Here is an 18,716-nt window from a genome sequence, read left to right as displayed (position 1 = left end):
AGTTTCGCCCTTTTTCTCACAGTGCACCTAGGCCTAAGGTTTCTTATTAAGAAATCCAGGAAAAATATAAAGTAAAGCGCATAGTGCCTGATTAAGGTGTGGACGGAGGTGCCCCCTGCACCGCAAAGTACGGTTACCAGGACTCTGTTCTGCGTGTGTGCGAATGGGTCATGTGACAGCCAATCACTGACAGGCGGATGCTGTTTGGAGGCGGAGAAGGCCTCTGTTTCTCCAAATGAAAGCAGCCGCAAAGATAGCCCCTCTGTCCACATCTGAATAACACCCATTGTGATTGCCTGCCATCCTTATGCTGGGTACACACCAAAACGATTTTGGCACAATCCCATCAATCTGGATCCAATTCAGACTGATTGGATGCAGATTGGATGCAGATTTGGTCAAAATCGTTTGGTTGGATCTGAATTGGATCCGAATCCGATCCTACCTGCAGCAGGTAGGATCTGTAAAAGATCCATTCATCTGAATACAGAGGGGATCGGATCGTATGCAAATCGTATGCAAATTGTACGATCCGATTTGCATACGATTTGCATCCAATCCAAATCGTTTTGGTGTGCACCCAGCATTAGAGTCAGCAATATGGTAGCGGATAGGGTTGGGCTTCTGTTTGTCCACATATGTTATGATTGGCAGACACCAGCTCTGGTTTTGCCTATTGCATTGACCATTATTACTTTTATCTGGTCCTGGACCACCAACCCAAGCAAATTCCTCATGGCACCCTATTTGGGAACCACTGCACTATGGTATCGCTCCCAGAAATCAGTTGCCCATTCTCTTTTTATTAGTGCAAAATCAGGTAGAAGAGCATTTAACGTGTGACAGAAATCTACAGCCAGCGGAGGCAGCCATTTTGTATCTTATGGCTCAACCACTAGTTTCCAGTGAGTGGCAGGCTACATATATATGAGCTTCCAGTCAGCCCACAGGTATACACTGAAGCCCTTCTCAGACGAGGTTGCTGAGGTGGGGTATGCACTACTGTGATCATTATAATCAATAGAGATGACAGATGGGTGTTGAGCTGTAAACTAGGACTTACCATCATGGCGATGAGCGCACATATATAGCTCTGGTTCAGGATGACATTGCGCAGTAGCTGCAGAGCCGACTGCTCCTTCGAGGTCTCTGTCTGACTTTCTGTTGGAATACAGGAAATATCTCATGACACATTATCCAGCATCAATAATCTAGTAATAGAGCAAAGAGCGCTACAGGCCGCTGTAATGCCCTGCTGTCGCTGGCGGTAGGCCGATGCCAGGTTTCCCTGACAACAGCAAAACATGGCGGAGCTTATTACATATTCCATTGAGTTTTAATTAATATACAGTGTTTGTGTACTACGCTAATACTTATTGCTGCAGGCTCAAAAACTATAGTTTGGTGATGGTTTTCCACATCAGGTGACCATATATCAATACAGGTACCTGATGATCTACAGATGTAATCCTAAAGATGAAGTATTAGACCACAGAATCCCTCTCAGCAATGTCCTCTGTGGTGCTGCGTATAGGGCCGTATACAGAACTGACTGCTAATGTGAGAACATGCAGTGTACAGAGGGGAATAAGCCGCCGGGCGAGATTCTCTAAACGAACGCTCTGTGGGATGCACTAAAGACCCCCAGCCAGGTTACCACAACGGGGGGCATCACCAGCGAAAAAGCTTATGGGCTTCTACCGCAACCCACCGCCGCCCTGAACAGAACCGCACGGACCCCCGCCGACCCACCCCAAACATGAGTCCGGGCAGCACAGCGCTGTGCTTCCCAGACCAGTGACCTCCCCCTTCCTGCACTGTAAATCCTCTTCCGGGTGCAGGGAGGAGGAGGAGAGCCCACCCGCCCGCAGCAGCAGCCCCGGGTAAGGGAGGGAGGGGGGAGCCACCGGGACAAGCTGCACATCGCCAGACAGTTCGCAAAGGACAGCTCTTAACGCAAGAGCTGTCCTTTGCCATTATTATCGCATATGTTCGTGCATATGCGATAATTATGTCTACGGCAGCTGGCGATGTGCGGCGGACAGGGGGAGCAGATGTTACAGCATCCCACCCAGAAAGAGAAAACGCCCCCCGCTAAACTGGGAGATAACGTACTCCAGTGGTTGGACGGTCGACACAAGCATTAGGTCAACAATGGGAAGGTCAATATGAGTTTTTCACTTTTTTTGTCTCAAATGTCGACACAGGTACCGCAAAAGTGTGCCGCGTGCACTCGCCATTCTTCAGGCACTATTATATTCTCCCAACATGCCGTAGTGGATGGTAGGACATGAATCGGCCTAATGACCTTATACCGACCCAGGTTAGCCGTTTTACTGCACAGCTCGGTACCCAGGATGAAATGCCGGGTCTCACAACCAAGGTACTGTAATTTCAGCTGGGATTGTTTACACTGCCTGCAATCCTGGGTTTTTGCGAGCTCCCTTGCGAAAACCCAGGACATTTAGGCTAGTGGAAAAGGGGTATAACAGTGAATGCTTTAGTGATATCCAGGCTTGAGTACAGATGGTTAAATCGAAATAACTGAGGTACGAATGAAGTCCTTAAAGCCTGGACGGTTAGTGTGCCTCAAGGACCTTTGTTGAGAATCCCTGATATAAAACACAGGGGGATTTGCTAGTCAGAGAGATTTACATGTTGAACAGTTTGGAACGGGAGTGAACGGTTACCACAACCCAAACCAGCATCCTGCCATCTATTAATCACATCCTATTCAGAACCGTGAAGAGAACATTCGCAGTAAAGCCTGCAGCCAACTAGAGTTGCTGCTGGGCTGCCTGGTGATCTTCCCCGAGAGGTCTAACACAAATAAATTCAAAGCCCCAGGAGATACAATTATGACATAAAGGAAAGAAAATGAATAACGCTCTAGAATTTTCTTGCAGCCAGCTACGGGTACGTGACAAATCGCTTAAGAAAAGCTTTGGCATTACAATGAGTTGTACAAAGGAGAAAACATTTTAAAAACCACTCAGGGTAAAGGAACAGCACCGGGAAGATCTCTCTTAATAAAACCTTTCCAATCGATGGGGGAGAACCAGATGGTTTCCTGCCATCGAAGGTATAGGACCACCCGATCCTTCTGTGTTTTCTTCAAGGTTCCGTGAAACCTCCTGGCACCACCCCATCGTTTCACCAACAATGACCATCGGTTGGGTCAACCATCAATGCATAGTCTGCAATCATCAATGGCCATTTGGCATTACTCCATCGATGGTAAACACACCGATGGCCATCACTAAAAACACTTCTGAATAGTTTTCCTAAAATATTTGGTGATGTTGCTCATGGTTACCAATCCGATTAGTTTGGGGCACCTTTTTTCCATGTTCTCCACGCACGAAAGGTATAGAGATATAGATCACAATTGTACAGTATTATAATAGTGTGTATTTCTTCTCTCTCTCTCTACACATATAAATAGCTGAACTGGAGAGGAAAAGGTGGAGACGGCGAGGAGATTTATTATCTATTGGGACAATCTTTTTCAGCGCAAGTGAGACTATTCTTTTCAGACCTAGAAGCGTTGATTATCTGTCCGTGTGGGGTGTAGGTTGTAATTTTACTTTAATATACAAAGCATGGACATTCCGTATATATGGAATAATCCCTGCCATAGGTGGACACACAGTTCTCTATCTGACACAGGAGGACACCGAGAAAATCCCTTTAGAGCTGATCACAAAGAGAAGCAAATACGTTTTCCACTTGTGGTTAATATTTGCCTTTGAAATGACTCCAGGTCCTCCCACAGGAACACAATGATACTTGCTAAGCAAGTTATACCAGGAGCTGGACAATCATTGATGGAATGCAGACTCGTTAGAGGATAATGATCTCTGCAGACTGATATGCACAGCCCAAATAATGCTCAGACCCATATCACTGCATCTGATGTGGGTGAGCGAGTGAGTGGGTACGTGAGTGAGAACCGACTCATTGCCTGATAGTATCAGTCACTGGTGTCAGAGGGGATGGGGGTATAGTGGGCCAACAGTTGGGATTCTGACGGTCAGTATAATGACATCGGAATCCCGACTGCATTGAAGCCACTTACGGGGTCACTGTGCTCACCAAGCTGCAGGATCGGTGGCTCATCACAGATTCTAATCTCCCTCTATGGGAATCATTGACCCCCATGTTGACTTGTGTCATCCAGAACCCCAAAAAAATATCATGTCAACCTTTCCGACCCTTTTGACCTTAGCCATGTTGACCTTTAGTGAGTCGACCCTATTATCCACACCCGAGACCGTAACCTTCTGTACTCCGTAGCACCAATATTAAGGGAATGATCCGACTATACAGATCACAAATTGCACACCCAAGCATAGATTCAAATTTTGGACACGACCTTTAAACCATATCTAGGAGCATGGAGGCTACAACTGGTAAGTGGGCTGCAGGAACTAGGCGTCCTTCAACACATATAATGCGGCCCATTTGCAGACTCACAAAGCCCTATGTGCGGGTCCCTGATCATGCTGCCCACAGTGAGGATACTGTGCATTGTGTCTATAGGCATATAGAAAAGGCCTCTTACCAAGTAGCTGGCTGGAACCTGGTTGGATGATATGGACAGTGCTGTCCTGCTGGTCACTTTCTTCCTGTTTGCTGGTCTTTGGTAACATGGGCTGTGGAACACAACAGAAGAGTGTGAGTGGAATCCGTAAACAGATACAATGCAAGTGCATCTAGGTGCCTTCGTTACCACCAATAAGCTGTGCAGAAGTGCAATCAATGAGGACAAGCTTTCAGATTTCATATTGATGGAACACCGCAGGTGAACCGTGCAATGCAAATTAAAAGAAAATGGAGAAAATGCACCATTATAAGAAAAATGCCTGCATACATAGGTATAGCATTATGTAAGTTTGGGGCCTAGCGGGGGACTTAGGGTTAGGCTACGGGGATGGGAAGGTGGGGTGTGTGCCAGGGTTAGGCTGTAGGGGAGGAGTTAGGTTTAGGGGGTGGGGTATGGGGGATACGGTTAGGCTGTAGGAAGGAAGGGTTGTGGGCAGGGTAAGTATACTTATATGACCCCTGTCGGGATTCCCTCTGTCAGGATACTGGTGTTGGTAGTCTGCAGCATCCTTATCGCTGGTTATCCATTGGTATTCCCTGTAACATTGTGATAAAGATGAAACTCACCTTTGTCTCCTCGCTGTATCGTTCTTTCGACCACGACTCGGCATCTGCTAATTCCAGGTCTTCCCGCACAGATCTGTGGGGGTTACATCCCTCTGCCACATCTTTGGTCTACGGAGGTGAGAAAGGTCAGGTGTCCATGAATCACAGCGCAGAATACAGTATAGCCTCACGTCTAACCCTCCCCTCGCCCTTACTGTGCTGGAATTCTTCATCTTCAGCATGGAGATAAGCGCGTAGTACAGCAGTAGTAATATCCCAGGATTCACGTACACCGGCCAATCGTGGCTCTGGTTCAGAATGAGGTCATCAATGCTTCCTGTGCAGTTAGAGTAAACAATGATGTCACTCAGACCAAAAATCCTGCAATGACACGCAGAAGCACGTTGGGTTAAAAACTACATACAAGTATTTCACTTTCACATTTTGTGCATAAATATGATCAAAAGCGACAGGTTTACAGTCTGCAAATAAACCCCATTATCACAAAAGCTGCAACTTAGTTTTTCTAGGGGAGTCTCACAGGGCCTGGGGGCTGTTTGGTGCGACTGCAGCCACATGAAACCGAACTGTTGCCTGCCTGCATTAACGCGGACAGAAAGTGCTCTTCTATATTGAAATAAATGCATGATTTGCAGGTATTGCCTTGATAAAGCCAGGCAGGATATTGAGGAGTCTGGGGCCAGGTAGGGACCAAATCAACTGGCCCAGGAACTGCTAATAGGTGTGGCTAAACCTAGTAGGTGTGGCTCTCTGCACGTTACATCTGCCCGGTCACCTGCAGTGCAGCATGCTTTTGTCCATTAAAGAAGTCGTTTCCTTAAGAGATTGTTACTGAATAACCCTCAAAGTATGGCATTCCATGTCAAGTCTATATTACTAGTCTAAAACTTTCCCACAAATTATGGAAAATTTAACAAGAATTTTACTGACTTGATGACTTTCTAGCGGACGCTGAGATCTGTCTGAAAAGTAGCATCACGTGCATTGGCTCTATCTATTTCACAATGTTATGACTGGCCTATGTCATTTCTATGGGAACTACTGTCATTTAGCCAACAAGGAAAAAGCATTAATACCCTTTTTAATTGCAAGATTGCAGATGTGGGAACACACAAAGGGTCAGATGTATGAAGCTTCAAAAAGAGGTCAAATAGAGAGTTATAAAAGGCCAGCCAATCAGCTCCAACATATCAGACTGGGTTTGAAAAATGACAGGTAGGAGCTGATTGGCTGGATGTTTATCACTCTCCACTTCATCACTTTTTGAAGCTCGATACATCTGGCACAGAATGCATTAACTGCACAGACATGACACCTTCCTGTGGAGCTCAGCGTGCAGAAGTTGTTCTACTATGGAAGTGCAGCCACATTGCCTAGATCAGGGAACCACTGAGCCCCAGACTTCAGTGCTTGTGTAGAACATTAGGATAACAGCCTCTCACCTATTGACCAGAAACGGACACTACACCAGCATATAGACCACAGGTTCCCAAACTCTGTCCTCAACAACCCCTAACAGGTGACGTTTTCCAGGTTACATGCAGATTATTAAATTGTGACAGTTAGTGATACACAGTGCTCCTGCCGGGTGACCTGGAAAACATGACTTGTTAAGGATCCTTGAGGGCCGAGTTTGGGAACCACGGATTAGAGTGTACACCAGATATATTATAAGAGGTCAAATGAAGCAATGCCCACCAGCCAGGTAATACATCTGCACTGGAGTAGTCAATACTTTGATGAATTATCAATTACCAGCCGATTTAATTAATAAAACATCATTACAGTAATGTCAGAACCGGCGGCTGTGCAAGTCTGAACCTTGCAACACTTAAATCCCCCCACAGTGGTGAGGATCCACATTAGCCTTTTATTATATAGGATGATATTTCAGGGTTTTTTCTATTACTTTTTGCTTAGTAGTTTATATTTGGGGGTCCCTTAGAATTAAACATCCTAGCACCTCATGTGTGTGTACCTCTAGCATGTTAAACCTTAACTTAACTTATCTTAACATTAAACCTGAAATAAAGACTCGGAGACATAGGTTTGGCAGAAATTGTTAGCTGATTTATTATTTGAATATTTAAGCTAGTTTTTGATTTGATTAAACTAATTTAAATAAATGGTGGCCAAGAAAGAACGGCTACTAAACTAAACTCCACCCCCAAACTCAGCATACGTAATCAAACTACCCTACCAAGCGGTATCCACTCGACCTACTACATTGACTACCACCCAACCAGGTGGTCTCGCTGCCCCCGAGCGGGAGATCGAGCGAAAGGCCTAAGTCAATGAATAGGCGAGCACACCAAAAACTATACGTTGCATAAACGGGTAATGAAGGCTAATAAACTATTAACCTGCCGTTCTTTTCAGCCAACGCGATTAAAACACCCCGAAAAAACCCCCCATTTAAAACCGATTATCACAGGGAAGGGAGGGCGGGAAAATCTCAGCAGGAAAGAGAGGAAGACTCCTCCCTTTCCTGACCTCATATTCAGCTAGCTCTGCCATTCCCAAGCACCTTATTGGATCCCCGAGTCACATGCTCCCTAATGGTCACACACACAGCCTGGGATGTTTAACCCATTCCATGCCTAGTGCTGGCATTACATTAATCAAATGTGAAAAAACACAAACAAAAATTCCCCTGACAAAAAAAATAAAGTTTGCAGGTGAAGGTTCTCAAGTGTGATACAAAGGGGTTGAGGGCTGAATTCATTTTCAAGACACTAATGCCTTTGCAAACAGACCATTCTCTTCTAGTGACGCCACGCCAACGTGTCAGGGCTTCATTTCCAGTCAGTTGTTCCTATAACTGGAGTGGCAGGATTCTGGGAAGTGCTGCTACCAGATTGCTTGAAAAACGGCAAAAGAAATGCTATATATTTCAACTTCAATCATGGCATGGAAAACATTTCCACATGTGTGCTGCTGCACAAACCAGCCAGTATTTCAGTATGCATTTACATAAAGTGTCAGCTCTCTGGGGTCGACATTCAAAAGATCCACGGCATATGGTCGACATTCACAATTTTTACATAGACAAAATTGTGACGCAAGCAAAAGGTTAACATGGTTATGGTCAACACAAAAAATTGACATGAGTTTGTCACAATATTTGAGGGCTTTTCAAACTTTAATAGGCTTGTGGATTGGGTGCCGGATGGCCTCCCAACAGTTGGGATTACGGTGGTCAGAACACTGGGAGGCAATGAAGTCATCTGTCTCTGGGCTCCTGCTCCTAAGGGGGCACCTCTCCTACCCTGTGAGTTTAAAATTCTGTGGCTGAGTTCTGAAATGTATGTGAAATATAGGTTTTTCTCTCTCTCTCTCTCTCTCTCTCTAAAATGTAATGTTGTGTGTGTGTGTGTGGACAGGGGGTGTTACCAATATATATCTTGCCTCCTGGCAGCTGGGACAAACTGACGCCACTGAGTACACTGGTAAAAGCCCGACAGTCAAGGTCCCGACTTACAGGGGCTATCATTCGTTGTGGGGGTCCACAACCCCCATAGAGGGAGAATAGAATCTGTGGCAAGTGCAGCGAGTCACCAAGCCCCGCTGTCGGAGTACTGGAATCCTGACTGTCTGACCCACCCATACCACACATTGGGAACAGTAAAGTCTGCTGAGCGCAGCAGTTCCCCTTGCACAAAGCATGGACCACTAAGTGTGTGTGTGTGTGTGTGTGTCCACAGTTATCGGGTCAGCCTAGACTCTATGATCTACACCCTGCTTGTCCACTGCCCTGGTGATGTGTGACGTTACTATTAAGACGGATGTTCTACTATATTATACTCTAATGCTGGCATTACCCCACTGCGTGACAACTATACGTTTTCAACGCTAATTAGAGAAGATCCTTCTGCAGGATATATAAATTAACAAAGTCATGGTCTGAAATCTATTAAAAGTTGACGATCATTGTATTCTTTTGCTGCAGGGAAATCTTTACAACAGACTACTGTAAGGGAGAGCCTCAGAAAACATCATAAACTCAAGTTGCGGTGAGCACACATCTGTATAAATCAGAAGATGCATGGCGCACCCCCGGAACACCAATAAATGTAACAAGTGAAGGCCCAGCAAGCATTTTACAGCAACTGGCCAATTCCGGCCACCAACAAAAGTGCAAAATAAGAAAAATAAAGTATTTTTGTACCTGACCCAATCATGCAAATACATTTACATTTTGGCATGCAGGGTAAATACTGGCTGCTTTTGTATGTAGCCTGCATTCTAAATCTCCCTGCACACTATACATCTTCAATGATCTTCATCTTCAATTCAGGTCTGAATTACCCCCATTGTGCAGCTGAAACGCATTCAGTTGGCTAACGAGCGCGGTTGAACACAGCTCTCAGTACAGTGAAAATGGGTAACCCGGGTTGATGTGGTCGGAGTCGCTTTATCCGTGGCAAAGTACCAATAATGGCGCTCACAGAGCCCTCTCATCAGTCTAAGGTACCTCCAATAATCCACTTGCAATATAATAACTAGTGTCAAGGGTCATGTAGGACATCCAAGAGGGCAAGGCCGGAGATCACTGGGGCATTATCAGGGTCTGCTGGGCTGAAAACAGGCCAGTCCCTCTTTTTCCATTTGGCAGGTTGGGCGAGTATGAACATGGAAACGTCTTTGTTCATTAGCCATGAAAACAAAATGTATTTAGGTTACAGTCTCTTTCTCACAGCTTTACATGACATAATATAGACTTTGAGTCGCACAAGTGTCAACATGATGTCAGAATACTGAAGGTCTCCTATTCAAATCTCATAAATTTGGCTTTCACGTAAAGATTTGTTGAAATCCTAATACCAGTGAGTCAACAGTATAATTATCTCTTGTTATGATAGGCCAACATATCCTTCAAGACAACAGTATGCGATGAAAGACATCTGAAAAAACCACAATGTCAACACATAAGAGAAAGGAGATGTTGAGGATAGTCCCATGACTAATGGTATACTAACGTGACTGCTTGGAACAGTAGAACACCTCGGCCTGCTGGCTGCTCACTTTCCATTGCAGTCATTCTGTCTGCGCTTTCTCCAAATTGTGGAACACATTAGAGCTGGTAAGAACTTTGTTTTGGTACACTTCCCGTGGGGGACAAGCTTGGAAGCACGTCCGCCGCAGGCGGTGCGCCCAAGCACGTCCGCCACAGGCGATGCGCCCATGCATGTCCGCCACAGGCGATGCGCCCAAGCACGTCCGCTGCAGCCGGTGCTCCCATGCACATCGGCCGCATGCAATGCGCCCAAGCACGTCCGCCGCAGGCGGTGCGCCCATGCACGGCCGCCGCAGGCGGTGCGCCCATGCACGGCCGCCGCAGGCGGTGCGCCCATGCACGGCCGCCTCAGGCGGTGCGCCCATGCACGGCCGCCTCAGGCGGTGCGCCCAAGCACGTCCACCACAGGCGGTGCCCCCAGCATCTCCACCGCAGCTCCCAGCTGTCATTTTTTAAACACTGCCATTGGCTGGAGTCATTTATCGTATGCAATGATAAAACTCCTTGATAAATGTATATTCGAAAGCAGATGAACATTATGATGATTGGGTTCTGGTAAATGTAATAAGCAGCTATTGAATGAATAGGAAAGCTGAGATTATAAAGAGGGAAAGATTAAAAGAGGTTTTCCACCTTCTAGTTGGGAGGCGGTGGGATAAACGCTCTGTGCTGCCCCACAACGGTTATATACTATAGCCAGAGGCCTCATATCGGGCATCCTGCCATCTCTACAATTCAGCTACTCCATTGTTTATATAGACCCTGACAACCCTACGTTGGTGCACCGATCACACTGTGTGGGCCAGCATTACTCGGACCATTTAAACAACTGTCAATAGAAACCCAGTCTTGCAGACACATGTAAGGGGCAAGGTAGAGACGCTCAGCATACCAGAGCCACAATAACCAGGCTGCAGAACATCACTGAGCCTAAAGCAGACTAAGAAGCGGTCCTACAGACAGACAGCAAGAGGAAGGTGTAACAATACAGAGAGTGTACAGTGTGTTATTACTACAGAGAGCAGACACACAGGTGGCTGGGACAGAACGTCAGCACACGAGCATTATGCCCTGTAGACCGGTTACATCTTTACCTCCCACAAATTCCTCCCTGTGAGCAGGCAAGCAAACAGGCGGGTTCTAGACTGTTATTAGCTTAGGGACCTGTGCGTTCACCTGATACAGTGTCCATGTCTAAAATTCAAGACAAAAAAAAAAAAAAACTTGACCTTTTGATTGTCGACCTAATGCTTGTGTCGACCTTGCAACCCTGTCGATCTAACCAATGTCAACCTAAACCCTGTCGACCTTTAGCGGTCAACCAATTGTATGTCGATCCTATGAACCATGCCCTCATGCAGGAAGTCTACTCATTACATTCTGTGGATCAGTGGTGTCAAACTCCTGGCCCTCCAGCTGTTGTGGAACTACACGTCCCAGCATGCCCTGCCACAGATTTTATATAATGGATTACTAAAACTGTTGCAGGGCATGCTGGGACGTGTAGTTCCACAACAGCTGGAGGGCCGTGAGTTTGTAGATGAAAGGTGTTGTACTGTAAGTAGTAATTGATACAGAACCCGATTACTTTTAATTGTCAAGCAAAGGTTATCACAGACAGGAATCGTGTTCCGACTTCCACATCGGGTACGCGGTCCTCTGACCCGACTAACGTGGCAAATGAGGAATAAATCTGTGTATGGGGCTCACCACATTAAGTAATTGTTTATAAAATGGAAAACTGCAGATCAAAGGGCCGAGCGGTGATGTAGGTGGAACATGACTGCATCTGACTGCACTACTGAGCTGGTTATATGAAGAAATGCTGCCTGTTACTGTAATAGAGATGTAACTGAATGGAATTACAATCTGCACATTTATACCTAATGTATAGTTTATGTTTCCCTAATATATAAACCTGTTGGCAAAAACCTGATACATAAAAAAATGGTGTGCAAGCCAATGTGTAACAGCGGAGGAGTGCGCTGGTGTATTACGGTACTGTAACAGATTGCTCTTGTGAAAACACATCATGTTAAGGTGTCACTGACTCATGCAGAGTGCTTTGATGTATTACAACAATATGTTATGGAAACACAATCTGTTGTATGTGCGATAATGTTTCTTACTGTTAGCGGAACAGACTCAGGCTAAGAGCCGGATTCATTTAGATGCGGTAATTTACAGCGCTGTTCAGTGACATCCTATTTCCCTTGCGTGGTAAATTTCCCGCTTACTCGCTTTAACCCATAGAATCTGGGATAAGTTCCTGGAGACATGGGTTAGCACGTTCACAGCATCCATAATCAGCGCATTTAACGCAAAATCCGGAAGACCAATTAGCCCGTGGTAATTAAGTGGCTGATTAAATCCGGCCCTTCTTAAATTAGCCACTGTGAATTATTATACAAATTACTGGAAGGCTTTCACAGAATCCTGCATTCACGCAGAACCATTTTTCCTACGCTACGCAAATGAGCTACTCACTATTTAAGTTGTGTAAAGGCTTACACGGATATTACATTTATGATCATTTTCAGGAGCCCATCAAGAGGTATTACCTTATTTAAGGGCCATATGATATAAGTATTTATTTAAAAATCTTCCCTGGCGTCCATCACGGTCCATAAACCTGCATTAAGGGGAATCTGCAGGAGAGTAATTCACAATGGGAAAACACCATGTGCACTGCAGGTGGGGCAGATGTAATATGTATAGAGAGAGTTAGATATGGGTGAGTTATTTTGTTTCTGTGCAGAGTAAATACTGGCTGCATTAATATAATACTGCAATATAGATATCAGTTTGAAGGGAATCGGTACATCTATCAGAATGAACTTAGGTCTACAGTCATTAGGTCGACCCCACTAGGTCGACTGGCAGGAAGGTCGAATTGACTTAAGGTCGACATGGGCCAAGGTCGACATGACTTAAGGTCGAATTTGCATAAAGGTTGACATGAGGAAGGTCGACTGGTCATAAGGTCGACATGGGTTTTTCACTGTTTTTTTATCCGAATGTCGACACAGTCGACATGGACACAGTTGGCAATGAGAATCGGACCCTCGCTATGCTTCGGGCACGGTGGCTCGCTTCGCTCGCCACAGCTTTAATAACCTCCTCCACGCCCTAGTGGATGGTAGGGCATGAAATACTGCCTGTCGGCACATGTCGGCTCAAAAAACAGTGAAAAACCCCATGTCGACCTTATGACCAGTCGACCTTCCTCATGTCGACCTTTATGCAAATTTGACCTTAAGTCATGTCGACCTTGGCCCATGTCCACCTTAAGTCAGGTCGACCTTCCTGCCAGTCGACCTAGTGGGGTCGACCTAATGACTGTAGACCTAAGTTCATTCTAATAGATGACCGCTTCCCGTTTGAACACACCCCACCCACATGTAACTCTCCCTGCACATGTTACATCTGCCCCACCTGCAGTAAACATGGTTTTGTCCATTAAAAGTAGTTTCCTTTTGCAAATCAACCAGAATCACCCCCCCAAGTACACTAATCCGCCACTACTAAGAGTACCAATTACCCCATTCTCTCTATAGCAGCCTTATTAAGAGAACACTACTTGCAACATACAATATTAAAAATATTGAATTAAAAGTTACATTTGATCGCTCTTGAAGGCTTAATACATTTCCCCCCTCATATTTCTTGTTAAGGCTCATGGTCTGTACTTGTATATCTGTATTAGCCTAACTGGACAGTTATTTGCACCAGGGCAGGAAACGATGCCATAACATGTCCATGCGCGTATTAAATGTTCTACAAGCCTCTAACTGTGAGAACCGTAAAATGACTACATGTGTAAAAATAAAAAATAAAGTCTAATAAAAATGAGTTCAAAGATCAAATTTGGCCATGTTAGGGGCACGCATTCTGGTGCATTATCCACAGTCAGGGAGGAAAAGGTTTAATGTTAGCGTGCCTTTTCCAAATTATTCCACCATCAGCAAAAACACTGCGGAAGACTCAACAAGTGATGAATAACGGACTTAGTTATAATATACGGTCATTACGGCAACCCAAAAATATTCTCCTACTTCCTGGAAAGTATTCTGTAAATACAATAAAAATGTTTTTTTTTTTTTTTTTATAAATAAAAAGACTTTTGACAGTTTATTTGCTTGTGACACAATTTTCTAATTTGCAGCAGTGCGATCAGTTCTGAATTAGGCCCAAAATGTACTACTCAGAGGGTACCAAGGTTATTCCACGTGATTTTGAATGCAAACAATGGCCGGTCGCTCCAGGAAGGGAGGGGCCAGGGGCGGAGCAAAGGGTGGCATCAGGGGAACGCTGCCGTAAAATCGTTGGGCGATCCCCTACAAACGCAGGGGTGGTGATGCCTGATCAGGGCAGGCAGCTGATGTCACATGAGGTCAGCGCCCACCTCAAATTCGGCGGATAAAGTCCGGAATAAAAAAAGTCAGTCTAGACCGAATTATTACAGAAGGGGAGGAAACATTGAATGATTTCTCTACCATTTGGCCGCACGCGAGGGGATGTGTTACGGAACACATCCCCTTGCATATTGGAGAGGGGATTTGCACAGAGGGGGGGGGGGGGGGGGGGCATTCGGCCAGGCAGTGTTAACCTGTTCGCTAGGCAGCGAACATATGCATCCTAGCAAACAGGTCTGAATCAGGCCCTTAATACGCAACGCGACACCCTGCAAATTGCGCATTTAAAAAGATTTCCGGTTTCAAGATCAAAAACCCAGACTGTTTTGAACAGCAGCGGTTATGTCAGTTTCCCCTCTAGATCTACATAGATTAGTACATACTGTAGGCCCAGTGTGACACGTACCTTGCCCAAAGCTCCGTTGGTGGGAAGAGGTCCTGAATGTAGGGGGTTTGGTAGCCATACAGACAGATCACGTGACCACCGGCAAAAAAGCCAACCATGACGCTGAGAGTGTTTAATCCCACGTAGCTGATGGGAAAGTGGCATGCCCACCACGTGCAGAGGCCCACGAAGGCCAGGTAGTAGACAGCCGAGAAGGCAGAAGGGACGGTGATACCTGTAAGGAGTAACAGGAGAATGAACATATGACAATGCCTAGAAGTGTCTTGGGCTGTTCTGGTCATCCATTAGGCTGTATGGGTGGCAGAGGTACTGTACTGATCTATCCATCCCCCCATGGCTTGACAATAGACAAGTACTCAGGATACACGTGGGAGTAACGTCTATCTAATAACCGCACAGCCAGCAGTGACTATACAATGAAACCTCTAGGATATATTCTTCACTTTTATCAGCATGGCAAATACGGGTGTGGATTATTACATAGATAGTGTCTAGATAGCCCATAGGTCGACCAAAAAGGTCAACATGAATTTAGGTCCACTGGGTCAGAAGGTCAACAGGGTCAAAATGTAGACAAAAAAATAGACGTCAGTCTTTCACCTTTTTTGTGTGTCAGTGTTGACAACTCAACACAAACCCCCAATTATGGTAACGTGTACCCACTTATGGCTCGCCATGCTCGGCACACTGTAATATTCTCCATCCACGCCGACATAGACGGTACAGTAAGAACAAGCTGGTCAATTGCATGTGGACCCTTTCTTCCCTGTAGACCTATTGCATTTTGAACTTTTGGGGAACACCTATTGACTGTCACATATCTAGACATGGTAGATCAATCAACTGGAACCAGCAATTACACACCCTGGCTGCAGCCATATTGGACTGAACCAATATTCGGGTCCACCACACCAGAGGACATTGCAAAGCGGTGAGACACAAAGTGGTGGCCCCAATGATCTAACTGGCTGCATTCTCCATAGGACAGGTACAATGATATAGGCACTGCAGTAAGTGATAATAAGCCCCCTGCACTTGGCATGCAGGACAGGGTGATTACCTGCCAGCCCTAGCAGCAGGAGCGCCAGTGACTTCCCCACCGCCTCCAGTAGTTTGTGTGCAGCTTCCTTGATCCGTGAGGCCAGCACCCCGTCCTGCAGAGAGGCCTGAATGTCTTCACTGTCCTCGATCTCTTCTGTGTCTTCATCTCCGACCTCAGTCACCTTCTGCTCCTCTTCAGCCTGTAAACGGAAGTGAATGGTGGATTTAGCGCACATGCCATGTACTTTGACAGCCTGCTGGCCTGGCGACTCTAGCACCCACCCATGACGATGATAAGTAGTAGATGCCAATGTGTGTGTTTCACATACAATCACATAATGGACCTTATTCAGATCTGATCGCATTGGCCCTTCGTTCGCACGGGGATGATGTTTTGCGTGTACATGTGCATACGTACAGTGCGTGCGTCCACGGCGCACAGGGTCTTCGCCGGCGCACGCACCCAAGTGTATGGGCGGGGTGCATGGGGCGGCGGTCAGTGTCATTTGCATATGGGAACGCTCATCGTTTCATGGGCGTTCTCATGCAAATGCCCCGATGACGCGGGTGCGGCCAGCTGACCGGATCACCGGATGTCAGCTGCCTGCCCGCTTCCTCCACGCATATGTAAGAGAGTTGAGAGTCACTTTTATATGCGTGCACCTGTGCCGCCACCAACCATCAAATGAAGTGGGTGGATCCCCCTAGGCTGCGAATGGCTGTTACTGTGTAACGTCCATTTGCAGGCCCTGTGAGGGAATCGCCCTTGTGAATGGGTGATGGCCAGGCCACCATTCGCTAGGCAGGGTTTGGTGAATCCACCAGAATAACCCCCAATGTTTATTTCAGTGCAACGGGAGCCAGGGGAGCTGCATGGAAACTTGGGTGTGTGGACCCATCAAATCAGGGTTGGAGCAGACGGCTGAGCAATATACGGTGTGTATACACTGAGGAGCACTAAGTACAAATAAAACAGACTTCCTTTTATTAGTCCCTCCCATAATGCAGGACACAACCTGTACATCCATACACTGAACACACAACAGGTTGCTACAATGTGTCATGGCTGATGAAGGGTTAGCGCTCTCTAGAGTTCTTGGCTCTCTCCGGTACTAAGTGATTTCCCAGAACCCCTTTGCTCACTCAACACACATCTGCCGGTCACGGGTCTAATTCCACTCTGGCGTCTACTTAGAACAGAGTCCGGATCCAGAATGGAAGGAGCCAAACCACCAGATCATACCCTTAAAAAAGATTTTAATTGCGCAGATAGATCCCTCCAATATACACAGTGTCCATACCAAGTATTTAGCGCCTATCAATTATAACACAATTATGAAGCTCAGAAGTTTTATTATAATTGTTTTTATCAAGGGGATTTTTATCTCAGAGTCCCATCCAAAGTTATAATAGCACACCATAAAGTAATGATAATAAGTATTCATACCCATTGGTCCTGCTTAGTAAAACAGCTTCCTGGACAAGTGTCCATTAACATCAAGCACAACAATGGAACAGTATTGGTCTTTCTTCCTAGCAATACTATTTAGCCTGGGATAGGTTATTTGGGAAGCGGTTCTGGACGTGTTTGAGGTCCGCTTATTGGTTTTTCATGTTATTAACCTCAGACTGTGCAAGGAGTGTCACGTTTGTCATGTATTTTGGATAACTATTTATTGCAAGAAAATATGAACTTTTGGCAAAGGCTAGAAGTCTGTCTGTAATATGGACCATGTATCTTTCCATCAATCCGAATAAAAATTGCCAGTTCCTACTGCTAAAATCCATGATGTGAACATTCTGGTCGTTGACCTAAAAAAGCATGGTCTGACCGCTTGGCACTCAGGACATTGCTAGGGAAAGGTACGGTGTGACCGCTTGGCACTCAGGACATTGCTAGGGAAAGGTACGGTGTGACCGCTTGGCACTCAGGACATTGGTAGGGAATGGTACAGTGTGACCGCTTGGCACTCAGGACATTGGTAGGGAATGGTACAGTGTGACCGCTTGGCACTCAGGACATTGCTAGGGAAAGGTACGGTATGACCACTTGGAACTCAGGACATTGCTAGGGAAAGGTACGGTGTGACCGCTTGGCACTCAGGACATTGCTAGGGAAAGGTACGGTGTGACCGCTTGGCACTCAGGACATTGCTAGGGAAAGGTACGGTGTGACCGCTTGGCACTCAGGACATTGCTAGGGAAAGGTACGGTGTGACCGCTTGGCACTCAGGACATTGCTAGGGAAAGGTACGGTGTGACCGCTTGACACTCAGGACATTGCTAGGGAAAGGTACGGTATGACCACTTGGAACTCAGGACATTGCTAGGGAAAGGTACGGTGTGACCGCTTGGCACTCAGGACATTGCTAGGGAAAGGTACGGTGTGACCACTTGGCACTCAGGACATTGCTAGGGAAAGGTACGGTGTGACCACTTGGCACTCAGGACATTGCTAGGGAAAGGTACGGTGTGACCGCTTGGCACTCAGGACATTGCTAGGGAAAGGTACGGTGTGACCGCTTGGCACTCAGGACATTGCTAGGGAAAGGTATGGTGTGACCGCTTGGCACTCAGGACATTGCTAGGGAAAGGTACGGTGTGACCGCTTGGCACTCAGGACATTGCTAGGGAAAGGTACGGTGTGACCACTTGGCACTCAGGA

General features: G+C 46.2%; 1 protein-coding gene across 1 annotated transcript in view; it reads right to left on the bottom strand.

Annotated features, from left to right (window-relative positions):
- The window catches only part of PIEZO1 (piezo type mechanosensitive ion channel component 1 (Er blood group)), a 130,163-nt gene that overhangs the window by 50,774 nt on the left and 60,673 nt on the right, over positions 1–18,716 (bottom strand). Inside the window, exons 7-12 of the mRNA XM_083164977.1 lie at positions 16,071–16,251; positions 15,011–15,224; positions 5,367–5,532; positions 5,173–5,280; positions 4,565–4,655; positions 1,064–1,161 (exon numbers count right to left, since the gene is read on the bottom strand). Coding sequence (XP_083021103.1) covers positions 1,064–1,161; positions 4,565–4,655; positions 5,173–5,280; positions 5,367–5,532; positions 15,011–15,224; positions 16,071–16,251 — 858 coding nt within the window. The remainder of the gene's footprint in view (positions 1–1,063; positions 1,162–4,564; positions 4,656–5,172; positions 5,281–5,366; positions 5,533–15,010; positions 15,225–16,070; positions 16,252–18,716) is intronic.

This window comes from Crinia signifera, chromosome 11, assembly GCF_055691185.1.
Source record: "Crinia signifera chromosome 11, ASM5569118v1, whole genome shotgun sequence".
NCBI classification, from domain to species: Eukaryota; Metazoa; Chordata; class Amphibia; order Anura; family Myobatrachidae; genus Crinia; species Crinia signifera.
This window is presented reverse-complemented; position numbering and strand designations above follow the sequence as displayed.